This window comes from Mustela nivalis, assembly GCF_964662115.1.
Source record: "Mustela nivalis genome assembly, chromosome: 16".
Classification (NCBI taxonomy): Eukaryota; Metazoa; Chordata; class Mammalia; order Carnivora; family Mustelidae; genus Mustela; species Mustela nivalis.
The window spans coordinates 6,337,807-6,362,291 of record NC_139035.1 but is presented as its reverse complement, the minus strand read 5'-3'; the positions used below and the strand labels follow the sequence as shown (position 1 = coordinate 6,362,291).

Genomic DNA, 24,485 nt, shown 5'->3' with positions numbered 1-24,485 from the left:
TATTGGTTCTTTGTGACCTTTCTCGATCTGGTTCTCAGTTGTAATTGTGTGGAGTAATTCCTTCTGCTGAGCCCAGGGTATTGGACAAATGGTAAGTGAACATACTCTAAGACCTTCCCCAAACCTTCGCATTTTATAAGGGCCATTTAAGGTGGGTTTTTTTGTTTGTTGATGGCTTATTTTGTTTTGTTTGTTTCTGCAGATGTTCATGCTTTACGTTTTTTAGAAGTTTCCATGTTTCATGTTAGTCTACTGTATGTCTAGTTTAAGGAAATAAAAATTCCATTAATGGAAAGGAAAGAACATCATTAGGTCAAAAACTTGAGGGTTTTCTCTTTCCAGTAAGCTCGTGTGTTCTTGGCCACATACCCCATGACTAAATATAGACTCATATTTTTCAGATTTTATTTATGTCAGAGAGAGACTGAGCGAGCACACACATGCATAAGCAGGCAGAGGCAGAGAGAGAAGCAGGCTCCCTGCCCAGGAGCCTGGGATCATGACCTGAGGCGAAGGCAGTGGCTTAACCCACTGAACCACCCAGGTGCCCCTAGACTCCTATTTTTCAATGATAGTTGTCAGAATATAGTAATGTTTGCTCCAGAATATTTTGTTATTTATCCTGGGTTACTTAGTTTCCCTAGGATAAATTTTACACACGTAAGAAGGTAGCCAAGCACATTTTGGAAGAGCTGCAACAGACCTCATTATTGAGCTAATGTTTATAACCAGTATAAACAATAAAGAAGGATATGGAAAATCTGAATATAAAAATCACTATTTTTTAATGTTAAAATAATCCATAACTTCTTGAAATTTTGAGATTGAATTGTAATTTTGTGTGATTTATGACTGTCATCTGGGCTAACGGGAGTCTTCAAAGTCCATGGCCTTCACAGCTAGAAGCAGATACCCTGTCTTTGCAGGTGTCCAGTACAGCTGCCACTAGCCACATGGGGTTGTTAACATTTAAGTTTTATTACAAGTACATAAAATTCTAGCCATATTTCAAGTGCTCAATGTCCCCGATTAAGGCTTCTGAATACTGGACAACATAGAATGAAATTCCCATCTCTTCAGAAAGTTCTGTTGGACAGCAGTGCTCTGCAGAATCCATGTAATCGACAGAAATCTAGTCCTGACAGAAAATTAAGAGGGAATTTGGAGAATATTTCACTAGATTTTCAAATATGTAGGATTTACTCATGTCAGTGTAAAACCTTCACATATCTACTTCATTTAGTTTCATTTTATTTTGCTTGAAACCATACCATTTTGTTTGGACAGGAAGAGCTTTGGTGTTCAAAGTACGAACAAAAACCGAGCCTGTGACCTGTGTCGAGGGTCCTTCCTCGGCAGCTCTCCTACCTTCCTGGTCCCTTGATTTAGAACATGGATTTGCTGTTGCCTCATTTCATCATCCTTTTTCTGCTGTTTTCTTTGCTTTCTTTTTATTTATGTTCCCTATTTCCCTCTGCCCCATCCCCTCCAACTCATGTAAGTCGGAACACTCAATGGATCGCAGAACATCTTTTGAGAAATTTGCACAGAATGTGGTAAGTTTTATCTTTTTGAGGAATTGCAAATTATTGTCCAATTCAGAAAGTTTCCCAGTTTCTGACCCCATCTCTCACCCGCATCTTTTGATGTAACAAGTCAAGTATTGTCTTTATGCAGATTCAGAGCTTTGTGCTTCTTCCTGCTTATCTTTCTGTCCCAGCTCCTTCTGGAGTAGAGCTGTCATCCGTGAAAAGCCCACATGTATCAAACTGAGGTTTGGAAAGAAGTGCATATTATGACATATAAAATGAAGAAATTGTTACCTTTTTTGTATTTTTATTCCATGCATCCCTTTCTTAAAGACAGTGCATGCATTTCTACGTGCTCTCTTAGCCCCTCCTAAAGCTTAGAAGGTGAAGAACAATGAGAGTTCTGTGCTTTCTACTTGTGCAGGGAGAAAATGACCTAATGAGTTGGTACAAATGGTGGTCGGTGACAAGATGCACCTCACCAACGACCCACCAGCATGCTTTATGGTTCAGGAAGGTGTGGAAAACTGTTGCCTAAATCATCCAGGAAACCAGCAGTTTTCCTGCCACTGTTTTCTTAGCATTTGCCATGTGTTTTGGTGATATTTTGGTGATATATTTGTTTGTGGGACTTATTTTATTTTTTTTTTGTATTGTGCCAGTGCCTTTGGAACTTTCTGACATTGTGTAAGCTCAAACTAAAGCCTTCAACACATTTATTTTTATAGGGCAGAAACATCCCTATTTTCCCATGCCATAAAAACTGTACACCAACACTGAGGGCCAGCACTAACCTGTTATGAAAAGAGGTAGAAAACTCTTGGTTTATACTCAAGTTCGTCTGCACTGTCTGTTGAGTTGTGTGGTTAGCTCCATGCTGCTGTGCGTGTGTGTGTTGTGGCTTTTGCTGTGATGGCCAGTTAAGTGGAGTTATGTGTGTTGAAATGTAAGCAAATTGGATTCAACAAAGATGCTGTTTTTGTTCTTAGTTTCCTTCCAGGACCTTTGTGGTGGGGAATGTTCATCAAGTTCTATTGATGAATTGCCCGTTGGGACTGGGCACAGGGTATTTGAAAGACTTTACAAAGCAGTATATACTTTGAACATTCAATGTGATTGCACCAATTAAAGGGCTGGAAAAGGAAGGGCTCCAGGAATTAATCACTCTATAAACTTCACAAAATTTTGGCTGGCTCTATTGGGATCTCTGACCTTTCAAATCAAATTTTCCTAAACTGCCTCCTAAGTCACATGGGAAGATAAAGACAGTATTTTTAAAAAGCCTCAAGATTTTGCTGGAGAAAGTAGACATAGGCCGCTGCACAGTGCTCTGTGCGATGTTTAAGAATCATTCCAAATTCATCCTTTTCTAACACAATGCTGACAGAATTTTTTTCTAAAGATTAGAACGGAAATTTCTGTGCTCTAATTAAAAATAATAACAACATAAGGAAGAGGAAGGGAAGGAGCAAGATGGGGATCTCTCCTCCAACACCATCCCCGACCCTTAAAATAGTCCCACGCTGTCCCACGCTGCAAGCTTTAAGTAGGAATTAAGGGGAAGACAGGCTCAACCATCTCCTGCCTTCGGTCCAAATTCACACAGGAAATGACCGCTACATCCCAGACATGTGCTGTGTCTCAGGAGTAGGTAGAGGGTAGAGACCTTAATTGCTCTGGAGCCGATGATATAAATAAGATGTTGTGACACACACAAGAAAGAGAAACTATTTCTGCTTGGTGCTGGAGTGAGATCCGGGCACCCACAGGAAATGTCAGAATTCCCAAAGGAAGTTACATGTAACGGGACATACAGGACTTCATTAGGATGAGAAAGGCTCCTGTCCTTTTAAGAAGGCGAGAGAAGGCCGGAATCACTGCCGAAGCGGAAGCTGAGGGACATTCATTGTACTAAAACGTTACAATCTTCAGACACGACTGTTCAGGGTTACCTTTTCCCATCCAGGAAAACCAAAAAGTAGTATTTTTCATTGACTATCTTGTTTCTTTCATGCTCTTAAAAAAAAAAAAATGGAATAAGAAAATTAGAAAGGCTCTCCGGTTTCCTCAAAAGCATACAATTATATTTATTAGTCTTGAGAACTAAGTCTCCATCCTGGAAACTGTCTGTATATAAAAGTGAGAATGTATTATACAACATTAAATCTTGGGATGGTAGTTTCTTTTCCAAGTTCCTTTTAAGTCTTTCTATTCTCATTTCTTATTTTCCTTTGGTTCTGTTGTTCCATGTTTATGATTTCTTTTAGGGTCAGCAGGTATGTGAGACATCTTAAGTATTTACACAATAAACTGAACAGGATATCTTTTTTTTTTAAAGATTTTATTTATTAATTTGACAGAGAGAAATTACAAATAGATGGAGAGGCAGGCAGAGAGAGAGAGAGAGGGAAGCAGGCTCCCCGCTGAGCAGAGAGCCCAACGCGGGACTCGATCCCAGGACCCTGAGATCATGACCTGAGCTGAAGGCAGCGGCTTAACCCACTGAGCCACCCAGGCGCCCCTGAACAGGATGTCTTTACAGGGCCAATAAAGTGATTCTATCACAAGATGAAGAATAAGCAATTTTATTTTGACCAGGAAGACGTAATGAAGGGAATATGGAGTTTCGATAATCATTTTAAAGGAGTCCTAGGTGCTGGTTAGTCTGGTACATACAGGGAGGCTACAGGACAGACTATTCAAGAAAGAAATGGAATAGGGAAACTATGAACAAGTACATCGACTGCGAAAGGAACTGGGCAAAGGGAGATGACAAGCGCTCCTCTTCCTTGGCTCTGCACTAGGGACTTTGTGTCAACATCATCCAACCCCGCAAATTAGATATGACTACACTCCTACTAGTACCTGCATTTTATAGGTGAGAAAATGAGAGTCAGAGAAGGTGCATATTTTGCCCAGAATCACAGAGCTATTAAAGGAGCTGACACTGACCCAGAATTTATTTTGTTCCTGAATTCATTCTTTCTCCATTGATCACCTTGTTCCTTAATACTCTTCCGATTGGCAGAAGATAGATAAGTCCTCCCCCCTCTGCCTCTGAGTCCCTTTCCACTTAGTGTCTACTTGTACAAGTTTATGTCCCTGTTCCAGGGCGGTCATTTTCATAACCTGGCTTATAAAAATGGCGCCCCTGTTTTGTTTCACAGGAGAATCAAAAATACTTCGCTAGACAGTTCTTCCCAATGCCACGAAACTTCTGTCGGTCACTGAGACTAATCAGCTCTTGTCAGCGCCTTAGAGAATAATTCTAATAAACAGGCATTTTTTTGTGTTCCAAAGACAGTCATTCCTTTCTGCTTGTTTCGTTTTGTTGTTGCTATTTTACGTACATGACAGTCTTGGGAGATGACTAAGCAGGTGTCACCAGCCTTTCACAGATGAGCAAATGAGCAGGGAGGGGAGTTCACTTTACCACCATCGCCCAGCTGCTGAGAACTAGAACCAGGACTGGAAACAAAGTTTTCTGACTTATATCCATTATTCTATTGACGACTCATTTTCCCTTCATTATGCCCAACACTGATGGGAGCAGAATAACCCATACCCCAAAAGACATCTTCACCTTGCCCTGTTGTCTCAAGACATCTCATTTCCTGTGATCTACTTTTTTATTACTTTGTTTTCCTTGCCATTTGATAAGGCCTTAAGAGCAAAGTCTTTCAAGGTTTACTACGTTGTCTCCTGGCTTTGAATGTTATTGAGTTGATGTCCTTCTCTTTGACAAAGCTCATGTGCTGCACTAATTCTGTTTTCTTCCTCCATCACCATCACCAAATCTGACACCATTTCTCTAACCACTGCTCTCATGATCTCTGTCTGCCACACAAAACCCCAAGGAGAACAGACCAAAAATAAAAGGAAAAACGGGAGGAGAATCGAGAATCCACGGCTTCAACCAACATTCATAAACCAACATGCCAACTGCACCTCTCGCCTCCTCGCCTTAGTGTGTGTGAAGGGGAAATTAAATCAGCCTGGCTCTGAGCTGGAGAAGGAGAAATGGGAAACAGAGAGTGTTCATGCTGAACTCCCAGGCACTCACCTGATATAACCTCTCTTGGGGGAAAAGTTCACTCTTTCTCAGTGAAGCGCAGTGTCGGCAGAGCCCGTAAAAGAATCAACAGGAAAGATGATCTTGACCATCTCGGTGTCTGGTCTCCACTGCCCTGGTGTGCTAGTGCATTGCGTTTGGAAGTTGTGCTCTGGAGATGGCCACAGATTTCCAGGAGTTGTGGAAACTCTGTGAGGGAATTTTAGCAAAAGCACTGAGCTGACTCTGAAATTAATCTTTTGGGATGAAATCTTTATTTAACTCTATAATTAGTTAGTATGCATATAGATAAGAACAATTGTAAATATAAATCCTACAACTTGCTTGGAGTTAAAGTGTGAAAGATAAAAATACTTAGTTCTTTTAAAATGTTTTCAGTGACATCTATTTTTTTAATATAAATTTTTTCAAGATTTTACTTAAATTCTAGTTAATGTGCAGTCTAATATTGGTTTCAGAAGTAGAATTTAGTGATTCATCACTTACATAGAACACCCAGTGCCCATCCTTAATCCCTGTGCTTAATACCCAACACCCATCTGGCCCTCCCCCACCCACCTCTCCTCCATCAACTGTTCTCTAGAGTTAAGAGTCTCTTACAGTTTGTTTCCCTCTCTTCATTTTGCCTTCCCCTATGTTCATCTGTTTTGTTTCTTAAATTCCACATATGAATGAAACCGTATGGTTGTTGTCTTCCTCTGACTTACTTCACTCAGCATAACACACTCTAGCTCCATCCATGTTGTTGCAAAGGGCAAGACTCCATTCTTTTTGATGACTGCCTAATAGTCCATCATCTTTATCCAATCACCTGTCACTATCTGGGCTCTTTTCTTATTTTTGTATCCTTTGGGTAAATATTTCCTAGTGCAATTGCTGGGTCATAGGGTAGGATCCAAAATCTATAAAGAACTTACCAAACTCAATACCCCAAAAATAAATAATCCAGGTAAGAAATGGGCAGAAGACATGAAGAGACATTTCCTCAAGATCATGACCTGAGCCAAAGTTAGATGCTTAACCAACTGAGCTACCAACTTGCCCTGTAACTCTTAAAATTTCTAACTGTGACAGTTTGAAGTTTTCTTTTCTACTATTAACTCTTCCAGCAAACTTGGTCCAAAAATGTTCTAGCATAAATGTAGATTTACTGGTGCTAGAAGTTCTACTCTTCCACCTATATTTCTTCTATTTTACTGGCCAAGTTCTTGTTATCATCAAGTGTGGATTCATACAGCAGCTGTATGAATGTTGATCCTGCCAACATGTTCTCCTATCTCCAGTTTTCCTCACCCGCTCTATACCCCGATCTTCTGCAGAGATGAAAATGGCTCAGTGTGTGGATCCAGGATGCAAGGTGTCTCCTTGATTACTTTCTTTTGTACTCTGCTCCTCTACCTGGAGACCTCACGGAAGTCCTTGCCTTCCATAAATGCCTCCTGCATTTGTCGGGTCCTCAGGATTCTTTCTGGTTCTATCTTTGTCCACTTGCAGAGCTTGTTGCCCCCACTAGGCAGTAAGCAGGTCCCTTGCTTGGACCTCACCTTTCCCCTGCCTACTCTGATCTGCTTTAAGAGAAACTGTGTGATTTTCATGAAGTAAGCTAGTGGGAAGCTTGTAGGGAGTTAGTTCTGTTCACTGAATAGTTAACTCTTCCAAGAATGAGCCAATTTAGGTGCACATGTTAATGGCGTCCCAAAAGGAGTTACTTCTGTTAACATCTGTGATGAACTGTCATCTTCCTTACAGTAGTGGCTATGTCAGAATGGCTATGGCTATTATGCTTGTATTCTAAGATAAGGAGCAAAGTATCTGGCCCGTAGTAGGCGTTTAAGAACTGTATTGTTGTTGTTGGATAAAAGAATCCAATAGTGCTTAGATACAGAAGTAGTACTGGGTTATAAACTTGTTACCTAGCACCTCCCAGGTGGTTTCCAGCTACCCAGGAAGCTGGCACCTTATAACCACTGGTGCAAACCAAGGCCTCCAGTACATTAAAACAGGACTTCGGGAAATGCTGTTCAACTTCTGTCCTTGGCATATGTACTAGCAACAGGGAAGTTTCCCACGGGCGCCTTTCTACTCAGCAGCCTCAAAACATTCCTGAGAAACCTTCGGGGTTGCACTGGATGCTCCCGGACCAAAAACTACTCTACAGTCCACAGCTTACAGAAGTTCAGTGGCAGTTTAGGAACTAATGATGCTACTAGGGGAAAATAAAGCTATGTTGTCCAAAAGAAATAGGCTATATTTCACACCAATCAATCTACATCATGCTGCAGGGAACCTGAAATTGCTTTCTAAGCTGTCACCACAAAAAGTTTCAGTAAAACAAGATGAACAGCCATATTTGCCAATGACAAAATGATAAATGAGAGGAGTTGCAGGTCCGTACGAGAAAGGAGAAAATGGTTCATCCTTGAGGGTTTACCAGTGAGATCTATGGTGGGGAAACCCAGTGACCAGTTTATATTTACCTAAGATGCTCTAGGAATTTTTTTAACACGGATATCTATGAACATATCTGTCATCTCAAGCCACAAAGCCTACAGAACTCAACCAGAAAAAAATGCACAAAGTTCTCCCTGAGGTAAATTCCAAATAGCTGTACAGATATAAAATCAAAACGTCCCTTCTCTTAGTTCATAATCCTACCATGATGGAGGTTTCTATGAAGAAGATGACCGGCTTCATTAGGAGGGACATTTATGTCCATCAAGGACCTCACTAAGTCCATAGAGGTGTCACTGTAACGCAACTTCATTAGTATAAACACAACCTAGAAAATGACCTTCTGAATATTCTAAGGTTTGTCTCCACTTCATTGTGGTAGAAATTCATTTCTTATTTTCAAAAATCTACTTTTCTGTAACCTTCATATACTGACCCTAGTTCTATCTCAGAACCAGACAGAATAAAACAGACATTGATCTAGATCTAGACAGCTATTGAATTACTTGAAGATGTGATTACATCCACTCTTCAAGTGTTCTTTTTCCTTCTTTTAGTTAAAATCTCTAATTCAGTATTTTTCTGTGTGGTTCAACTCCCCATACCCCATATCTCAACATCACCAGGGACTTAGAAAACACAGATTCCATGGCTTCATCCCAGATAAACGGAGTCAGTCATTTTCTCTCTCCCTCTCACTTCTCTTGCTCCCCTCACATTTGCATTTGTTACAAATACATCAGAACAATAATGCTGAAGAACTGTGACCTACAGAGAAGTATTCCGACCCGACTTCTCCTCATCAGAGATCAGTGGTTCTCACATTTGTCTGTAGCAGGAACACCTGGGAAGACAGATTTCTAGACCTCACACTCACGAGGTCTGAATAGTAGTTTTCTGGTGGGATCTAAGAATTTTCATTTTTAACTAATTCTTAAGTGATACTGTTCCTACTGGCTTTGAGACCACACTCTGAAACCACTGCCCTAAATGATGCTTTCCCCTCCCCATTGATAGAGGCCAAGGGCACATCGAATGTCCCAGCTGAGAGGCTACTGTCCAGTTGCACCCACATCGTTTTGCAACCAGCAGTTGAATTACATGGTTAAGGGTCAACTGTGTTTGTTCCCATGTTCAGTTTATCGTAACTGAATTGATATTAATTACAAAATTTATTTAAATATATTAGCTGCTGAAATTTGACTATGAAAATAAAAAAGACACTTCTATGAACACTAAGCTTAATTACCTGGAAGGGGAGATACCATGATCACGAAGGTGGTTTTCCCAGGGCGAGGCTTATCCATTGCACTGCAGATGTGCTGACCCCTGCGATGTCCCCTGCGATTTCCCCAACTGCATAATTCGTGGTAGTGGGCGACCGCATTCATGCTTTAAAGAGAAGATGCCTTAAAAATTGCTACCAAATTAAAGCTGAGTGAGACCTGCCTCAGGAACGTGTATTGAATAATCCCCCGTCTCCCGGTCATCTTAGCTGCTTACCTCCTCCGTCTGCTCCGGTCCGCCGGCAGAGTCCTCCAGAACGTAACTGAACACGATACTCGAGACGCAGCCCTCCCAGCAGAGACTGGGAATACCGTCTTCCAGTAGGAATGGAAACAGGAAGAAAGAACAGGTCATGTAACTTTTACAGACCAGCCTGAAAACTGCACGAGCTTCCCCACCCCAGCTCTCGGCAACTGTGTCCAGTCTGACGGGGCAGCGGGGTGATGGACCCGGGAGGGCATGTGACATGATGAGCGCTGGGGACTATACGAGACTCAGGAATCACCGTACTCTCCCTCTGAAACAAATAACACACTGCATGTTAATTAACTGAATTTAAATTTCAAAAATGAAATAAATTTAAAATGAAACTATAAACCCTTTGAAGGAAGGAACTACATCATGGTTGTATTTCCTTGCTTAATAGAACCTGGACACATAAATGCTCCCCTTATTAGAAGGAAAAAAAAGAAAAGAGACAAAAACAAAAACCAACCCAGACTCTTAAATATAGACAATAAACTGGTGGTTGGGAGAGGGGAGATGGGGGGGTGATGTAGGTGAAGGGGATTCAGGGTCTTCTTAGTCACCATGAGCTCTGAGGAATGTATAGAATTATTGAATCATTCTACTGTACACATGAGATTAATATAACACTGAATTATACTGGAATTTAAAAATTAATTTTTAAAATATAGTCATTTGGGGCTTAAACTGCAAAAACAAAACAAAACAACAAAAAAAAAACACTTTTTTTTTCATGACTTCAGATGAGATCTCCTCAATCTTTTGCTGCTAGAATTCTGGCTTGTTTATTTTAATCTAAGTTTGGTTCTTTAATCTAAGTTTGGTTAGCCTTCTTTTCAGTAAACTCTGTCTTGTGAGTTATAACTTTAAATAAGTTTTTAGAGCATTTCTTTGTTACCCAACCTTTTAACCACGATTAACAAATTTTCATTATACATACATCTTACCAGAACTTCATCAGTTTAATGGTGAGAATAACTGATTAAAATGCCATCAAGAACACAGCTCAGTCTGTTAAGCCTCCGCACGCACTTAAGAATGGTTTGGAGAGGCGCCTGGGTCACTCGGTGAAGCGGCTGCCTTTGGCCCAGGTTAGGACCCCAGGGTCCTGGGATCGGGCCGTGCCCAGCTCCGGAGGGAGCCCGATCTCTCCCTCTCCCCGCTGCTTGTGCGCTCTCGCTCACTCGCTCGCTCTCAAATAAAATTTTCAAAACAAAAACAGAGAGGAAGATGGATTTCTACTACTCCAGTAACTGCACATCTTGGAGACAGTCTGGTTAGTTAGGAACCTCACCCTTCTCTATCTCAGCCACAGAAGTACCATGAACGACCGCTACACGTCTCACTCCCCAAACCTTTGCTAGAGCAGCCCCTGTCCTCAGTCTGGAACACCCATGAGCAGGTACGTGGCAAAGATCTAACCTAGTTTACCTGCGGAAGAACAATACAGAAGAATCAGAAGAACAATATGCCTTTAGAAAAATGAACAAAGCATTTGAACAGTTTTAAAACGATATAAATACATGAGAGAATTAACAGAAAATCTATCTTCATTAATAGCCAAGTATAATTTAAAAAGCCACAAAATAACTTTCCCTCCAAATAGGTTAATTTTAATATAATACCTAGTGTGAGAAAAGGGGTAAGGGAATCAGTGACTTCCTACACTGTTAACAGGAATATGAATTGCTAAACAGTATCTTTGAACAAAACTTTACAGAATGTGTCAAAGGTTTCATAATTCTTCCTACATTTTCAATCAGGATTAAATTATTAGCAGTTGAATTACTAAGAAAACCTACATGCATACAAAAATATCCACTGCCTCATGTAACTACCAAATATAAAACACAACCTTAATGTACAACAATTATACATTATTAGTTTCTTAAATACATTAAGGTAGATCTACCTGATGGAGTTTTATGCAGCTATTAAAACTTAGATTTTTGAGAAGTGGTTTTCATCTTTTTTTTATTGCCAACCACATTTGACATAGTAACGCATATGTGTTTGTGTGTGTATATATATTGTATTACTATATAAACTGTGTGTTTATATGGGTGTGTAACTAAAGTAACATTTCAGAAACAGTACATTCCATTCATTATGTGTGATGCACTTTGATATATTCCAAGCTAGTCTGTAGTATTTGGTTTTTTTCGTAGTGTTGGTAGCATCTATCTAAATTGATCTCCTTACCCACTAATGCAGTGAACTTGAACAAAACATTATTTTAGAAAAAAACATATAACTTGATTAATCAAAATATAATCACTTTGTTACTTATAATAAACCAATACTATGCATAGTATAATTTCAGTTTTGTAAAAAAATTAAAACATTTTTATAAAAAGGTGATGAGATATTAGTATGTAAATAACTATATTAAGGAACATTTATCCTTTATATTTTTCTGGTTTCCTCATTTTTCTAATGGCTATACACTATTTTAGGAAAATTTTAAACTGAGGAAATAAGGTATTTGGCTTTAATTACTCTTTCTCAATCCAAACAGGTAGCTAGTAATAAGTACATAAATGTAAATAGGTTCATAAGCCCTCTCTTTTCAGTACATAATAACAGAGGCTTTTCTGAGTCCTCCACACTGTGTGCGCCGGCTCCCAACCGGCTACGGAGTCCGTCCGCCCTTCTGTCCCTCCGTCCGTCCGTCCTTCTTCCCAGCGATTTGAGCTGATCTTTAACTTTGTAGGAACAGACACTCTCCATATTTTGTTAGAATTCTTCAATGTCCAGTAAACTCACGTGCCAGTCTACCCAGGAGAAGTGGCTTCATGTCAAGCAGGGAAGAGCTCTCCAGTGTAGGCGTTAAACAGGCCCAGGCCCAGGTCCTGTCAGTCAGTCAGTCAGTCTCCAGGGTGCGCCGTGTCCCCCATCTCACTCCACTATGAATCTCCTCTGTTAAGTCAAAAGTTAACCCAAGACATTTGAGTCTCATTCCCTTAGTTTCTAGACGCTTGTTTTTAAGAATACAGTATCAGCCCAGGAGCTCAACTCATGCAAGGAGTGCAGTATGTCCCGGGGGATTCTGTAATGTTCATGTTGTTTAGCAACTCTTGATTGCTTGGCCAAGCCAGCTGATTTGATGAGTCAGAGGGCTTGTAAATGGGCTAGTTCTGATTCTAAGGGCAAGACAGTCTGGAGAGGGACTTCCCAGAGGAGTTTAGGGGGCAGTGAGAAGGCTCTAGAAAGAACTTGGATAAGAAGGTCATCTTTGAAAAGAGGGTAGAATCTGAACAGGTACCTCAGAAGAGCTAAGAACAAACACTAAGGAGGCTCATTCTGACCTTTTGGCGGGGAGAGGAGGCGGGTATTTTCCTCACTACGACAGCATCTCTGGAGCATGTGAGAGGGAGGTGAGAGGTGAGGTGTTACTGTGAGGGACTGGAAAACTGCCTGTTTATATGATTTTATGTGACAACTATATTGTAGACTAGGTAGGTACTCTCCGTTTTCACTTAGACACCAGCAAAATATTTTTGACCTGAAATGGATTATATACTTTTTTTTTTTTTTAAGCTTTTTGCCTATTAACTATTACACAACCTCATAGGATACTGAACTCTTGTTTTGTTTCGGGTTCCTGTCTTTGTCTTTCTCCATGGATTGCTGTCTCCACTGCAGTCCTTTTTTTTTTTAGAATCTGACAAGAAAGGGTATAAATGACCTAACACATGCATCGGGATTTGGCTAAAAATAAATATTACTTGTACAGAATTCAGTTGTAAGCAGGTTTCCGGAATTAAGATTTTAAAACTGAACTGTACAGGTTTCTCAGATTCATCAACTTGGGAAAATTATGAAAAGTTAATTGCCCGATTTAATACAGCCTCTGAGGAACTGCACTGAAAAGGATTTATAGGAGAGGAGGTGTGTAAATACATCCTTTCCTGCCTACAAGAAAAGATCAATGTTCTTTTTAAGATTTTCCAATAGAGTGAGCAACCATATTTCCCTGTGCACTAGAATAGTGCCGGTTTTCTTCCAGTTTGTGAATAAGGCGGGATTTTCAGAGGCTTTACAGGTAGATCCCAGTCATCTAGATCTTCAAATTCACGTGACTCTTTGGGCACCTGAGCTTTACTTTGGGCACAAAGCTTTACTTTGATCCCAGACTGGGGCATGGAACCCTTTTTTTTTTTTTTTAAACTGTTAGTTGTACCCAAATTTGCTTCAATACACACAACAAATATCCTTATTACATATTTGGTAAGACTATATCACACCAAGTGTTTCATCGTGTGACTGTTTCCCATTTCTGCTCATCTGTTTTCCTATGATCACAAATCTCCAGGTTGACTATGAGCCTGTGTTCTTCTACTATTTTCTATGAATGAGTACTCTATGAACAGCCTGTCAAGCTAACCTTGTACCTCACCTCCTTTTTAATGAAACTCCTACCAGGCCAAGTCCTAATAGCTTCAAGGATGTTTCAAAAGTCTGTAGAAAGAGAGCCATATTAATATATTTGTTAAATTTACAAAGTTGACAGTAATTTTCACAGTCCAAATAAAAAATGATTACAGAGAGTTTCAAATGACTTTCTATTCCAATGTGACTTTCATTCTTCCCCGTAGTTTTAAACAAATCACACTAATCTGTAGTTATAAAAGTAATAATTTACCTTAGCATCTTTCCCTCCTCTGCCCTATAAACACTCACTCTTGTGCCTCAAGCAATACGGCATTTTCTCCATCCCACATACGGCATTACAAACAGCCCGTTTTAAAAACAAATTATTCAGCCTCAGAACAAATATATATAAACTCATGTACACACATATTAATAGCACAAGAAATGAATACAGTAGTAAATGTAAGCGATCGTGTGGTCTCCAAGTACAGAAAGGTAGCTTTTAGATTCCAACATTATTTAGGCAATCTATGGCCCAGGTTTGGGATGGAAAAGCAGCATAATTTTAGATTCCAATTCATTAGCAACTTTATGCCCTTTTAGAGTCAGAACAGACTGCGGGTGTCAGTGTCCTAATGAGAAAGCATTTAACGATAAAAACAGTAATTAACTATATAACAAGAGCCATCATGAACTTAGTACATAGAATGTCCCAGGAACAGTTCTAAGCAATTTAGTTTCCTTGTTCTTCAGAAAAAGCTTTTCGGTAGGTTCTGTGATTATCCCCATGTCACGGATGCGCAAAAGCACAGAAGGGGCAGCAAGAAGGAGCCAAACACACCTCGTTCGTAAGGCCCACAGACAACGGAAAGTCGGGAGTCTCGTAATGAACTCCTTTTCTTTTCTTTTTTTCCTTCCCAAAAGTGACTAAAGCAGAGCCAGTGGGAAGGCATCTTCTACTCTTAGTTGCTAGATGCTAAGTTTTGAACCCTTTTCCCCAATTAAAAGAAAAGGCGCTTGATTTCCCACTGCTGTGCTCCACGTCAGCCACAAGGCCCTTGTCCGCCACTGTAAAGAGGGTAAAGAAAGCTTGATTTTGAAATTATTGATCATTTCTTAAGCATATTGCTCTTTTCCCAAAGTATGACCATGAGCGATAATTCTCTCCAGTACAACCCTGCCTCTCATCAAACTCTGACCCGTATTAGGTAGCAGATCAAGACTGCTGTTATGACTAATTCCTTACTAACGTGTCTTTCTCAAAAAATCTTTTGACTTTACATTATTTTATACTCTGAAAAAGAATGGAGTTTTCCATTCAAATAAGTGGACCATCTTATTTTTATTACTAGAACATATATAAAAAGAGATGAAACAGGAAGCACCAGCTGACAACCTGCAGCTCTGATAGAAATTTAAAACTTTCTCGAGTACAGGTATTAACAGGGACAGTGTTGGCTTTCAAGTTTTCAGAAAAGTGAGTTATGTACTCTAGGTATTAACACAATATATGGAATCAGAATATAGGGGATGTTTATGGGGTTGGGGTTGGGGTTGAGGTTGGAGGAAATAAGGTGGAAAAAGATAGGGAGATGTCTGGTTTGAAGTAGGGAGCCAAAAGATTATCTGTAGATGTACAATTGGCATCTTTTTCTCCATTACCATATAGGACAGGGGACAGACTCAATGTTGAGTTTCTACCAATTACACCTTTAATAGTGAATTTTGTTTAATTAAATCATATCCTCTGCATATGTAGATATTTAAAAACATGACACTAATTCCAGCAATTGAACGAGAATGCATTCACATTGCTACCTTTCAGAGCAGTTTACTAAGGTTTGTTTCAAGATGTTGCATCATTGCTAAGCCTTGATGAAATGTTTATGGACATGTTTTATTATTTGCTAATCTGTGCTGTGAACCCATCAGTCTGTTTGCAGTGGGGAGGAAGTGGATGGTGGGGGGAGGGGCAGATCATTTTGTTTGATGTGTTGGTGGAGGGAGGAAACTTGAGCTAAGATGTACCTAAAGGGTTCTGTTTTGACCCGTGCACAAAAATCAGCGGCATTAAGCAAATGCTACTCATAGGTTTTCAGTGATCATACTGGTTTTTTTCCTGTGTTTTATATTTTTTTCTCAGGGGAAATCTCTCACATCAAAGAGGTTAACAAGCCTCGTTCAGTCTTACTAAAAGGATCACCGTGTAGCATGGAAACGACTGGAGTCCCTGCAGAGACTTTGTAGCTCTTTGTTAGTACCTGGAGCAGAGGACGTTAGACCAAGAAGGTGCATGAGCAAAGGACCTGAATTGTTCTCTCTTTGTGTACATTAAGGCGTTGCCATTTCAAGTGACTCTGCCATCTCGATGCCTCCATTTCAAAATGTTGTCTGCTTACTTTCTCCTTGTACTACGCTGGATCTGTCTTTTCCTTTTTAACAAGTTCAAGTGAAGTAAACCTTTTTTTCCCCCTTTCTCTTTCTCTTAAAGCTTCTGCTAGACACACGGTTCACTGAAAATTCACTCAAACACTGGAAGAATTGTAAAAGAAAAAACATATATCAATAAGTATACATATGGCTTCACATTTATTAAACAATAAATTAGCAAAGAAAGTTTCATTTCACCAAGTGTTCACAGTCAGAAACAAGCTCCTGTCTTTGTCTGTTGTCTGTACATTCTCGGTTAATGTTTCTTGCATTTATTTTTATACCATATTTAAATAAGAAACACCTTTTACTCCAAATGTATTAAAGTTGATCCCTTCTCTGTAAATTTGTGTATGTTTATATTGTTGTTTTATCTTTCATTAAAAGATGCAGAATCTCGTTGTTCTTGTAACTTTTGACTTCTGCATGCTGACAAAAACCAAAACAAAGCAAAACAACAACAACTACAAAAAAAAAAAAAAAAAACACTGAGAAAGCATCCACAGATGTAGACTTGGAATCTGAAGCTATCACCCGGTGTGTTTATTTCAGGGCTTCAAAGCAAGCTTAGATGGCACAGGAGTCAGGAGCTGACAGAGACTGTTTCGTCCGGGAACTAACCCAGGACCAGGCCAAGGCTTTCTCTCCCGATCAAGAGCAACACAAATGAGCCTTCCACATGTTCAGATTTCCCATGTTCAGAGCTATTTCCCAGGCCTTTCAGCCTCATTATGAAGATGCATCTCTAGGTTTTGCTAATGGATATTTCTACGAGAATTGGGTTTTGAGTGTGACTTCCCCACTCGGGAACTTCTTTAAAGTGTAATTCTAGATGTGCCCTAAATCAGTGATTTTTTTAACACTTTGGTGGTTACTAATTCTTTTGAGAACACAATGGTAATTCGTGATCTTCAGTAAGTACCTGCCGCGGTGGTACGGGCTGTACCTGCCTGCGAAATCCTCACATTCCGTCCTCACAGGAGTCCTATAAGATTATTTCTGCAATTTAAATTCTGAAAAAAAAAAAAAAATACCCACATCAGTGAGAAGTTAGTTGTGAGTCTGTGAGCCAGTGTGTAGAACCATCATAAAATGGGAAAGACGTGATAGGAGAAATTTATATATGGACGATAATGAGAACACTGTAATTACTTTAAGATTTTAAGAAGATTTAATTATATGCCCTATGACTTTTGAAAAGGAATATGTAAAGTTCATGCACATAAATCTAGACATATAGATGTTCTCCCTTGGAAACACTTAACTCAGGACAGCCTTGGGCAGATTCACCGATACGTAATGAAACATTATTGGAAAGCCAGCAATGACGCATGAGAAGAATATGATTAGACACTGAACCCTGCACAAACAGGACCGGTTATTTTGGAGGCTATCTCTTACAAATTGTCATTCCTTCAGCAAAAACTTCTAAATCACAAATTTATACAGAGATAAAAAATGTAAGAATGGCAAGAGGACAGAAAAGAGAAACACCCAGGCAAGTATCCCCACGTCAGGAGCCCCTAGTAAGCTTGTGAGTCAGTTTGAGTTCAAGGACATAAAACCTTTAAATAGCCTAATGACTCCATTTAACATAGTTTAGACGAGGCTCAGGATACAAAATTGTGTATCTTAGAAACAGACAGAAGAATGTTGGGGTTTGTGCAGTTCGCTCAAACAAGCACACGGCAACCGTCTCCCACCCCATTCTGGAACAACGTGATCCATAAGGCACAGAAGAAAACGCTCTCAAGTTTCTAATGAATAAAATCGTTTTTTAAGAAGCCTTTTTCTACCTCACCGCAACTTAAAAAGCTACCCACTGAAGAGGGGACCCGGAGTTTCCACACTCAGTTGCAAAACTACTTAATTCATCCTCTAAATTCCATTGGCCCGATTGTTCCCTTTGCAATGTTTACGGTTTTTCTGTGGATTTACAGTGGATTTTCTGCTTGAGTAAGAGTGACAGAAGTATGGTCAGCAACTCTACCCCTGTCAGGTGCCAGGAAAATGAATGAACGGGCAAAGGGCTCCCTTTTCACGATGACAAGTGTGAGTAGAAGTCGCCGCTCAGGACTCGCACACGGGTCCCCCTCATTCTGCTGGCTGAGCGCTCACTTCTCTTTATAGAGTATGATGGTTTGTGAGTAATTTTTGTCTATGCGGAAAGCAAGTCTTAGCTACTAGCATAAATTTAATCCAGGTACATGCACTGATGGTCTCCCCACATAGGATTTGTGTGTTCTTTATTACAGACCTGAAAGAGCACACGGAAACAGCCAGTGACTTCACTGTTGCCCATTACATCTCTCCACATATCCTAACACCCTCTACAACTTCAACAGGAGGTAACCCACCCATCTCTAAGCCATCTTAAGAAAACAGAGAGTGGGGTGCCTGGGTGGCTCAGTGGGTTAAAGCCGCTGCCTTCGGCTCAGGTCATGATCCCAGGGTCCTGGGATCGAGCCCCGCATCGGGTTCTCTGCTCAGCGGGGAGCCTGCTTCCTTCTCTCTCTGCCTACTTGTAATCTCTGCCTGTCAAATGAATAAATAAAATCTTTAAAAAAAATTAAAATTAAAATTAAAAAAAAAACAGATAGGAATTTTGTGAATGTAAAGGATGGAGAGAGATCTAAATCCAGTCTCACACAAACATATCCTATATATTGTGTTGTGTACAACCATTTTTTGTATCTTTTTATCTAGAATTTTGAACTTGAAATTTACCTTTAAAAAGATGCCAAATGACATATCGAACATAAGACATCGTTATTTAATTTTAAGTTTAAGATAGAAACTGTTATGTATGTCCTTGAATACCTGGAGAATTTTTTTTTTTTGCATTTTATTTTATTTCTTTTCAGTGTTCCAGCAGTCATTGCTTATGCACTACACCCAGTGCTCCATGTAATACGCGCCTCCATAATTTCCTACGGCTGAAATGTAACGCATCTGCAACTTCATCTTTACAAAGGTCATCAGTTGCTGGGTAGACACGAGTGCTTCTTGATTAATAAACTGATTCATAAATCTTGATGTCTTTATTAAGTTATGAGACCTCAATCATTTCAACTTGTTAGGAAATCAAATACAATGGAGTGTGTTTGTTATCTTTTTAAAGGTTAACAACATCTAACTCCAGTACTGGTTGGAAGGATGAAGACAGTGTGTCTAAACTATCAAGTCCAGAATTAGGTACATAATAAGTCAAAAAATATTATCTACCTTAATCTCCTCCCTTTATTTTCCTCCAAAAGGTCATTTTTCTCAAAGATAAAAAGATAAAAGACATGTTCAAACACCACTCTTAGCTTGAGCGGAATCATTTGGTTTGAAGTTCAGAAGGCCAAAGCCGAGCAGTGAATCAGGATACCAGAGGGCCAAGGCCTGGAGAGAAGTGGAGTGCGATGGTGGGTTTGTCACATCAGTACCAAAACGGTGACCGGAAAGTGAAACTTGGCTAAGTCAAGGACACCGCACCCCGAACAAAGGAATTCTGCAAACTGCATCTCTGGAAAATAGGAATAGGGCTTGTTAGAGAGCAGCTGCGTCCTCACCTGAATGTATGATGGAAACTTGCAGGAGCAAAGACAATGTGAGTTAGAAGGGGGGGGGGCAGATGGTGGTGATAAGGTAGCAGGGGTGAAATCTTCACTCTTTCTTAATACGGGATGACCTTTGGCCCCAAAGTGTAAGGAGAGGATCTTCTCCTTCCCCAGACACCAGATCTCCAGTGGTCTCGTGAGCTAAACGGGGCAGTGGGTATTAAGTATAAGCAAACCGAATGATTTGTCATGGGAGGTCTTAAAGACTCTGGAACCTCTTGGTTCCATGATACAAGGCTGGGGTGTTGGCGAGGGGGCTCTCTGCCAGTCCCAGCCAAGTTTATAAAAACTGACCATCTGGCAAGTGAGGCTGTAATACACAGCCTACAGAAAGTCGCTTCACAAGATGGAAGGTGGGTCGAGAAGAGCTCCCCGTCGGCCACAGGATTTGAATGGACTCTGGGGGGTGACACAGCAGTAAGGCACACAAGTCCACTCCACACAGGAGTTCCTATTCTAGTTGTAGGCTCTGGCAGTTCTGGGGATGAAGACATAATGGAACCGACTACATGACGGTACCTACTACAACGTGCAGTGCTCAGTCTCCATCCCCTTTCCGTAATTTCTTCCTGCCTTTGGCCTTCCCAAACTTCTTCAAGTGTTCAGGCATAAAAGCCCCTCTTTCTGCTTCTTTTTCATAGTAAACCTTAGTGGCTCTCGCATAAGATTGACTGGGAAGAGTCTAGCTTCTTCTAGGCTAAGATCTAATATTTAGGAAGGTAAACACATTCTAAAACCTCCACTCAGCCCAAATGGGAATGATTTTCACATTTTCAAAATTAACAACGCAGCTGATAATGAAAGTGAGAAAGGAAACAGTTCCCTACCAGATAATAGCCAAAGAGAATATTTGGTATTGTCAGAGACTAAAGCCACTTGGCGCTGGAGAGCTGGGCATCGATCCAAGCAGCAAGTACAGGGAGAGTGGCCGGAACTTCTCACACACTCATGGCTACAGACCCACCCTCTGCCATGAACAGAGACTCGGAAAGCTTTGCACATCTCCCAAGGTTACTAGAAAACTAAGCCATTTCCAATGGCCATGGTGTCCAGTATCTTCCTGCACATGTGAAGGGGCGTGTACGTCACCAGCGTGTACAGGGCAGGAGATGTACCACGCACGCAGGAGCATCCCCTGAGCATAAAATGTTCCGTGGCCCGGAGCTATGAAACAGACTATGATTTTGTATGAAAGCAAATGCGGGCGAAATGCGTGGAATGTGAGCTTGCAAACTACACTCATAAAAAATGCTTAGAAGGATAAGCATTGTGAATGGCACAGTGAATGGGAGAATTTACACCAAAGGAAATAGACAAGATCAATCTGAAGATTGTCTCAAGAAGTAGTTTTAAATGTTTAAAGCAATAAAATATGTAAACATGAGAAAAGAGGAGGCATGATTATTTTTAATAAATACACACCAGGAGTTTCATAGTGACACTTTATAATATTAATAAAGAGAATAGAAAAAAAATACTGCAAAATTTGCCAGAAAGCAAAGTAATTGAAGTCTGGTTGACATTATATTTATTTCTGGAAATATGGGATGTCAGAAGTCAGCAGAGTGAAACTGATTTTAAAATTCTATATTCACCTTGACCTCTGAGGAAGATGGTGGAGTAGAAGGACCTTACGCTCAGCTCGTTCCATGAATACAACGAGGTAAAACTCATTTACATAACTGAGAAAATGGCCAGAACACAAGCAGAACAGACTCTCCACACAGCTAAATGTAGAGAAGAAGCCACACCAAAGAGGGCAGGAAGGGTGGAGAGGAGGCGAGGAGGTAAATGAACCTGCAGGCCTTTTCTGGGGAGGAGAAATGCCACTGGAGCATACCAGGGGGAAAACAGACCCTCACCCCAACCCGCCAGGCATGGAGGGTCCCCATCACATTTGGCTCTGAAAACCAGAGGGGCATAATTTCATGAGTTCTTACAATTGCCAGGCTTTAAAGATAAACAGGTTCAAGAATGGGAGAGCCAGACGGGTGAAAGAAAACGGAGTCCCTGCACTTAAAGCGACAGCACGACAAACTGCTCCAACGAGATACAGCACAGAAGCAGCAGTTTGAACAAGAAGGCCGGAGGCATATGGGAGGGTGTTTCTTTACTAACCTTAGAGCCTGTGATAGAGGGCTGTAAATATTTATGCACCCAACATGAAAGCACCCGAACACACAGAGCAGCTAAAACAAACATGAATGATGTAATCAATAATAATACAATAATAGTAGGGGACTTGAACACTCCACTTCATCAATGGACAGATCATCTAAACAGAAAATCAACAAGGTAATAGTGCTTAGAATGACACATTGGACTAGATGGATCTAACATATATTCAGAACAATCCACCCTGAACAGCAAAATACATACTCTTCAAATTCACATAAAACATCCTCTGGAATAGATCAGATATTGGGCCATGAAACCAGCCTCGACAATTTCAAGAGGGTTAAAATCATACCATGGATCTTTTCCAATGGTAATGCTATGAAACTAGGAATCAATCACAAGAAAAAATCTAGAAAGATCACAAATACATGAGGTTAAATAACATTCTACTAAGCAATGAATGGGTCAACCAAAAATTCAAAGAGAAAATTAAAAAAATATAGGGAGACAGATGAAAATGAAAATACAACAGTCCAAAATCTTTGGGATGCAGCAAAATCTGTTCTATGAGGGAATTACATAGCAATACAAGCCTACCTCATGAAGCAAGAAAATTTCAAGTAAACAACTTACCTTTACACCTAAAGGAACTAAAAAAGAAGAACACAATGCAAAGCCAGCAGAAGGAAAGAAATAATAAAGACTGGAGCAGAAATAAAACAAAATAGAAAGTTAAAATGTAGGAGAGATGAATGAAACCACTAGCTGGTTCTTTGAAAAGATTAAAAAAAATTGATAAACCTTTGAGCGACTCATATTAAAAAGAAAACTCAAAATCAGAAGCAAAAAAAGGACAGTCTCTCTGCTCCTCTGCTTTTGACAGACATCCAAATACTCTGGTGCAGTGCCAGCCAAATCCCTGAGACACAAAGGTGAAGTCAGAGGAAATGTATTTGGCCATGTTGAGCATCAAATGACCATGTTTGACTATACTGGGCCCATAAGGGCTGCTTTCCACACTGGCAGAGTGGATAATGTTGCCATCAATGACCCTTTCATTGACCTCAACTACATGGTCTACATATTCCACTATGATTCCACCCTTGGCAAATTCCATAACACAGAAAAGGCTGAAAATGGGAAACATCTTTCAATGGAAATCTCATCTCTATCTTTCAAGAGTGAGATCTCGCTGACATCATATGGGTTGATGCTGGTGCTGAGTACATTTTGGAGTCCACTGAGGTCTTCAGCACCATGGAGAAGGTTGGGGCTCACTTGAAGTGGGGGGTCAAGATGGTTATCATCCTTATCACCCCTTCTGCTGATGCCCCCACGTTTGTGATGGACATGAACCATGAGGTGTATGACAACTCCCACTAGACTGTCAACAATGCCTCCTGCATCACTAGCTGCTCGAGCCCTCTAGCCAACTTCATCCATAACAACTTTGGCATCATGGGGGGACTCATCACCACAGTCCATGGCATCACTACCATCCAGTAGACAGTGGATGGCCTCTTTCAGAAACTGTGGTGTGATGGCCAAGGGGCTGCCCAGAACATCAGCCCACCCTTGCGTCTTTTGGTGCTGCCAAGGCTGTAGGCAAGGTCACCCCTGAGCTAAATAGAAGGCTCACTGGCATGGCCTTTAGTATCTCACCCAAGTGTCAGTTGTGGATCTGACCTGCCACCTGGAGAAAGCCGCCAACGACAATGATACAAGAAAATGGTGAAGCAAGCACCAAAGGCCCCTTCAAAGTATCCTGGGCTACACTGAGGACCAGTTTGTCTCCTGTGACTTTAACAGTGACACCTACTCTTCCACCTTTTGATGCTGGAGCTGGCATTGCTCTCAATGACAACTTTGTCAAGCTCATTTCCTGGTATGACAGTGAATTTGGCTTCAGCAACTGAGTGGTGGACATTATGGTCCATATGGCCTCCAAGGAGTAAAAGCCCGGGGCCACCAGCCCCAGCAAGAGGAAGAGAGAGAGGCCCTCAGCTTTTGGGGAGCTCTTGCACCAACTCATCTCCCAACACACTGAGAATCTGCTGACCACAGTTCCCATCCCAGACACTCTGAAGAAGAGTAGGGACTTGGGGAGCCTTACTTTGTCATGTAGCATCAATAGAGTATACGGTACCCCCCCAAAATGTAAGAGGAAATAACGGACATAACAGAAACACAAAGAATTATAAGAAAATATTAAGAAAAATGATATGCCAACAAATTGAATAACCTAGAAGAAAGGGAAAAATTCCTAGAAAGATATAACCTACCAAAACTGAAGCAGGAAAAAAAATAGAAAACTTGAGCAGACTGATTACCAGCAATAAAACTGAGAGTACTCAAAAACTCCCAACAAACAAA

At 40.6% G+C, this 24,485-nt stretch overlaps 1 protein-coding gene and 2 long non-coding RNA genes across 3 annotated transcripts in view; 1 reads left to right on the top strand and 2 right to left on the bottom strand.

Moving 5' to 3' along the window:
• The window catches only part of RGS7 (regulator of G protein signaling 7), a gene marked incomplete at its 5' end in the record, with an annotated part of 299,364 nt that extends 282,576 nt beyond the window's left edge, over positions 1–16,788 (top strand). The window contains one exon of the mRNA XM_082702198.1: positions 16,103–16,788. Within this exon, the coding sequence (XP_082558324.1) occupies positions 16,103–16,153 (51 nt within the window). The 3' untranslated portion in view covers positions 16,154–16,788. The remainder of the gene's footprint in view (positions 1–16,102) is intronic.
• LOC309849850 lies at positions 8–16,092 on the bottom strand. Its single transcript, XR_014303947.1, has 3 exons — positions 5,593–16,092; positions 3,482–3,545; positions 8–1,769 (listed from the first exon to the last, which is right to left on the bottom strand). It is a non-coding gene; the product is annotated as an uncharacterized lncRNA (long non-coding RNA).
• A 148-nt stretch (positions 16,789–16,936) lies between the features above and the next one.
• LOC309849560 overlaps positions 16,937–24,485 on the bottom strand; it is a 46,263-nt gene continuing 38,714 nt past the window's right edge. The window contains exon 3 of the long non-coding RNA XR_014303755.1: positions 16,937–17,402. This is a non-coding gene — a long non-coding RNA (uncharacterized lncRNA). The remainder of the gene's footprint in view (positions 17,403–24,485) is intronic.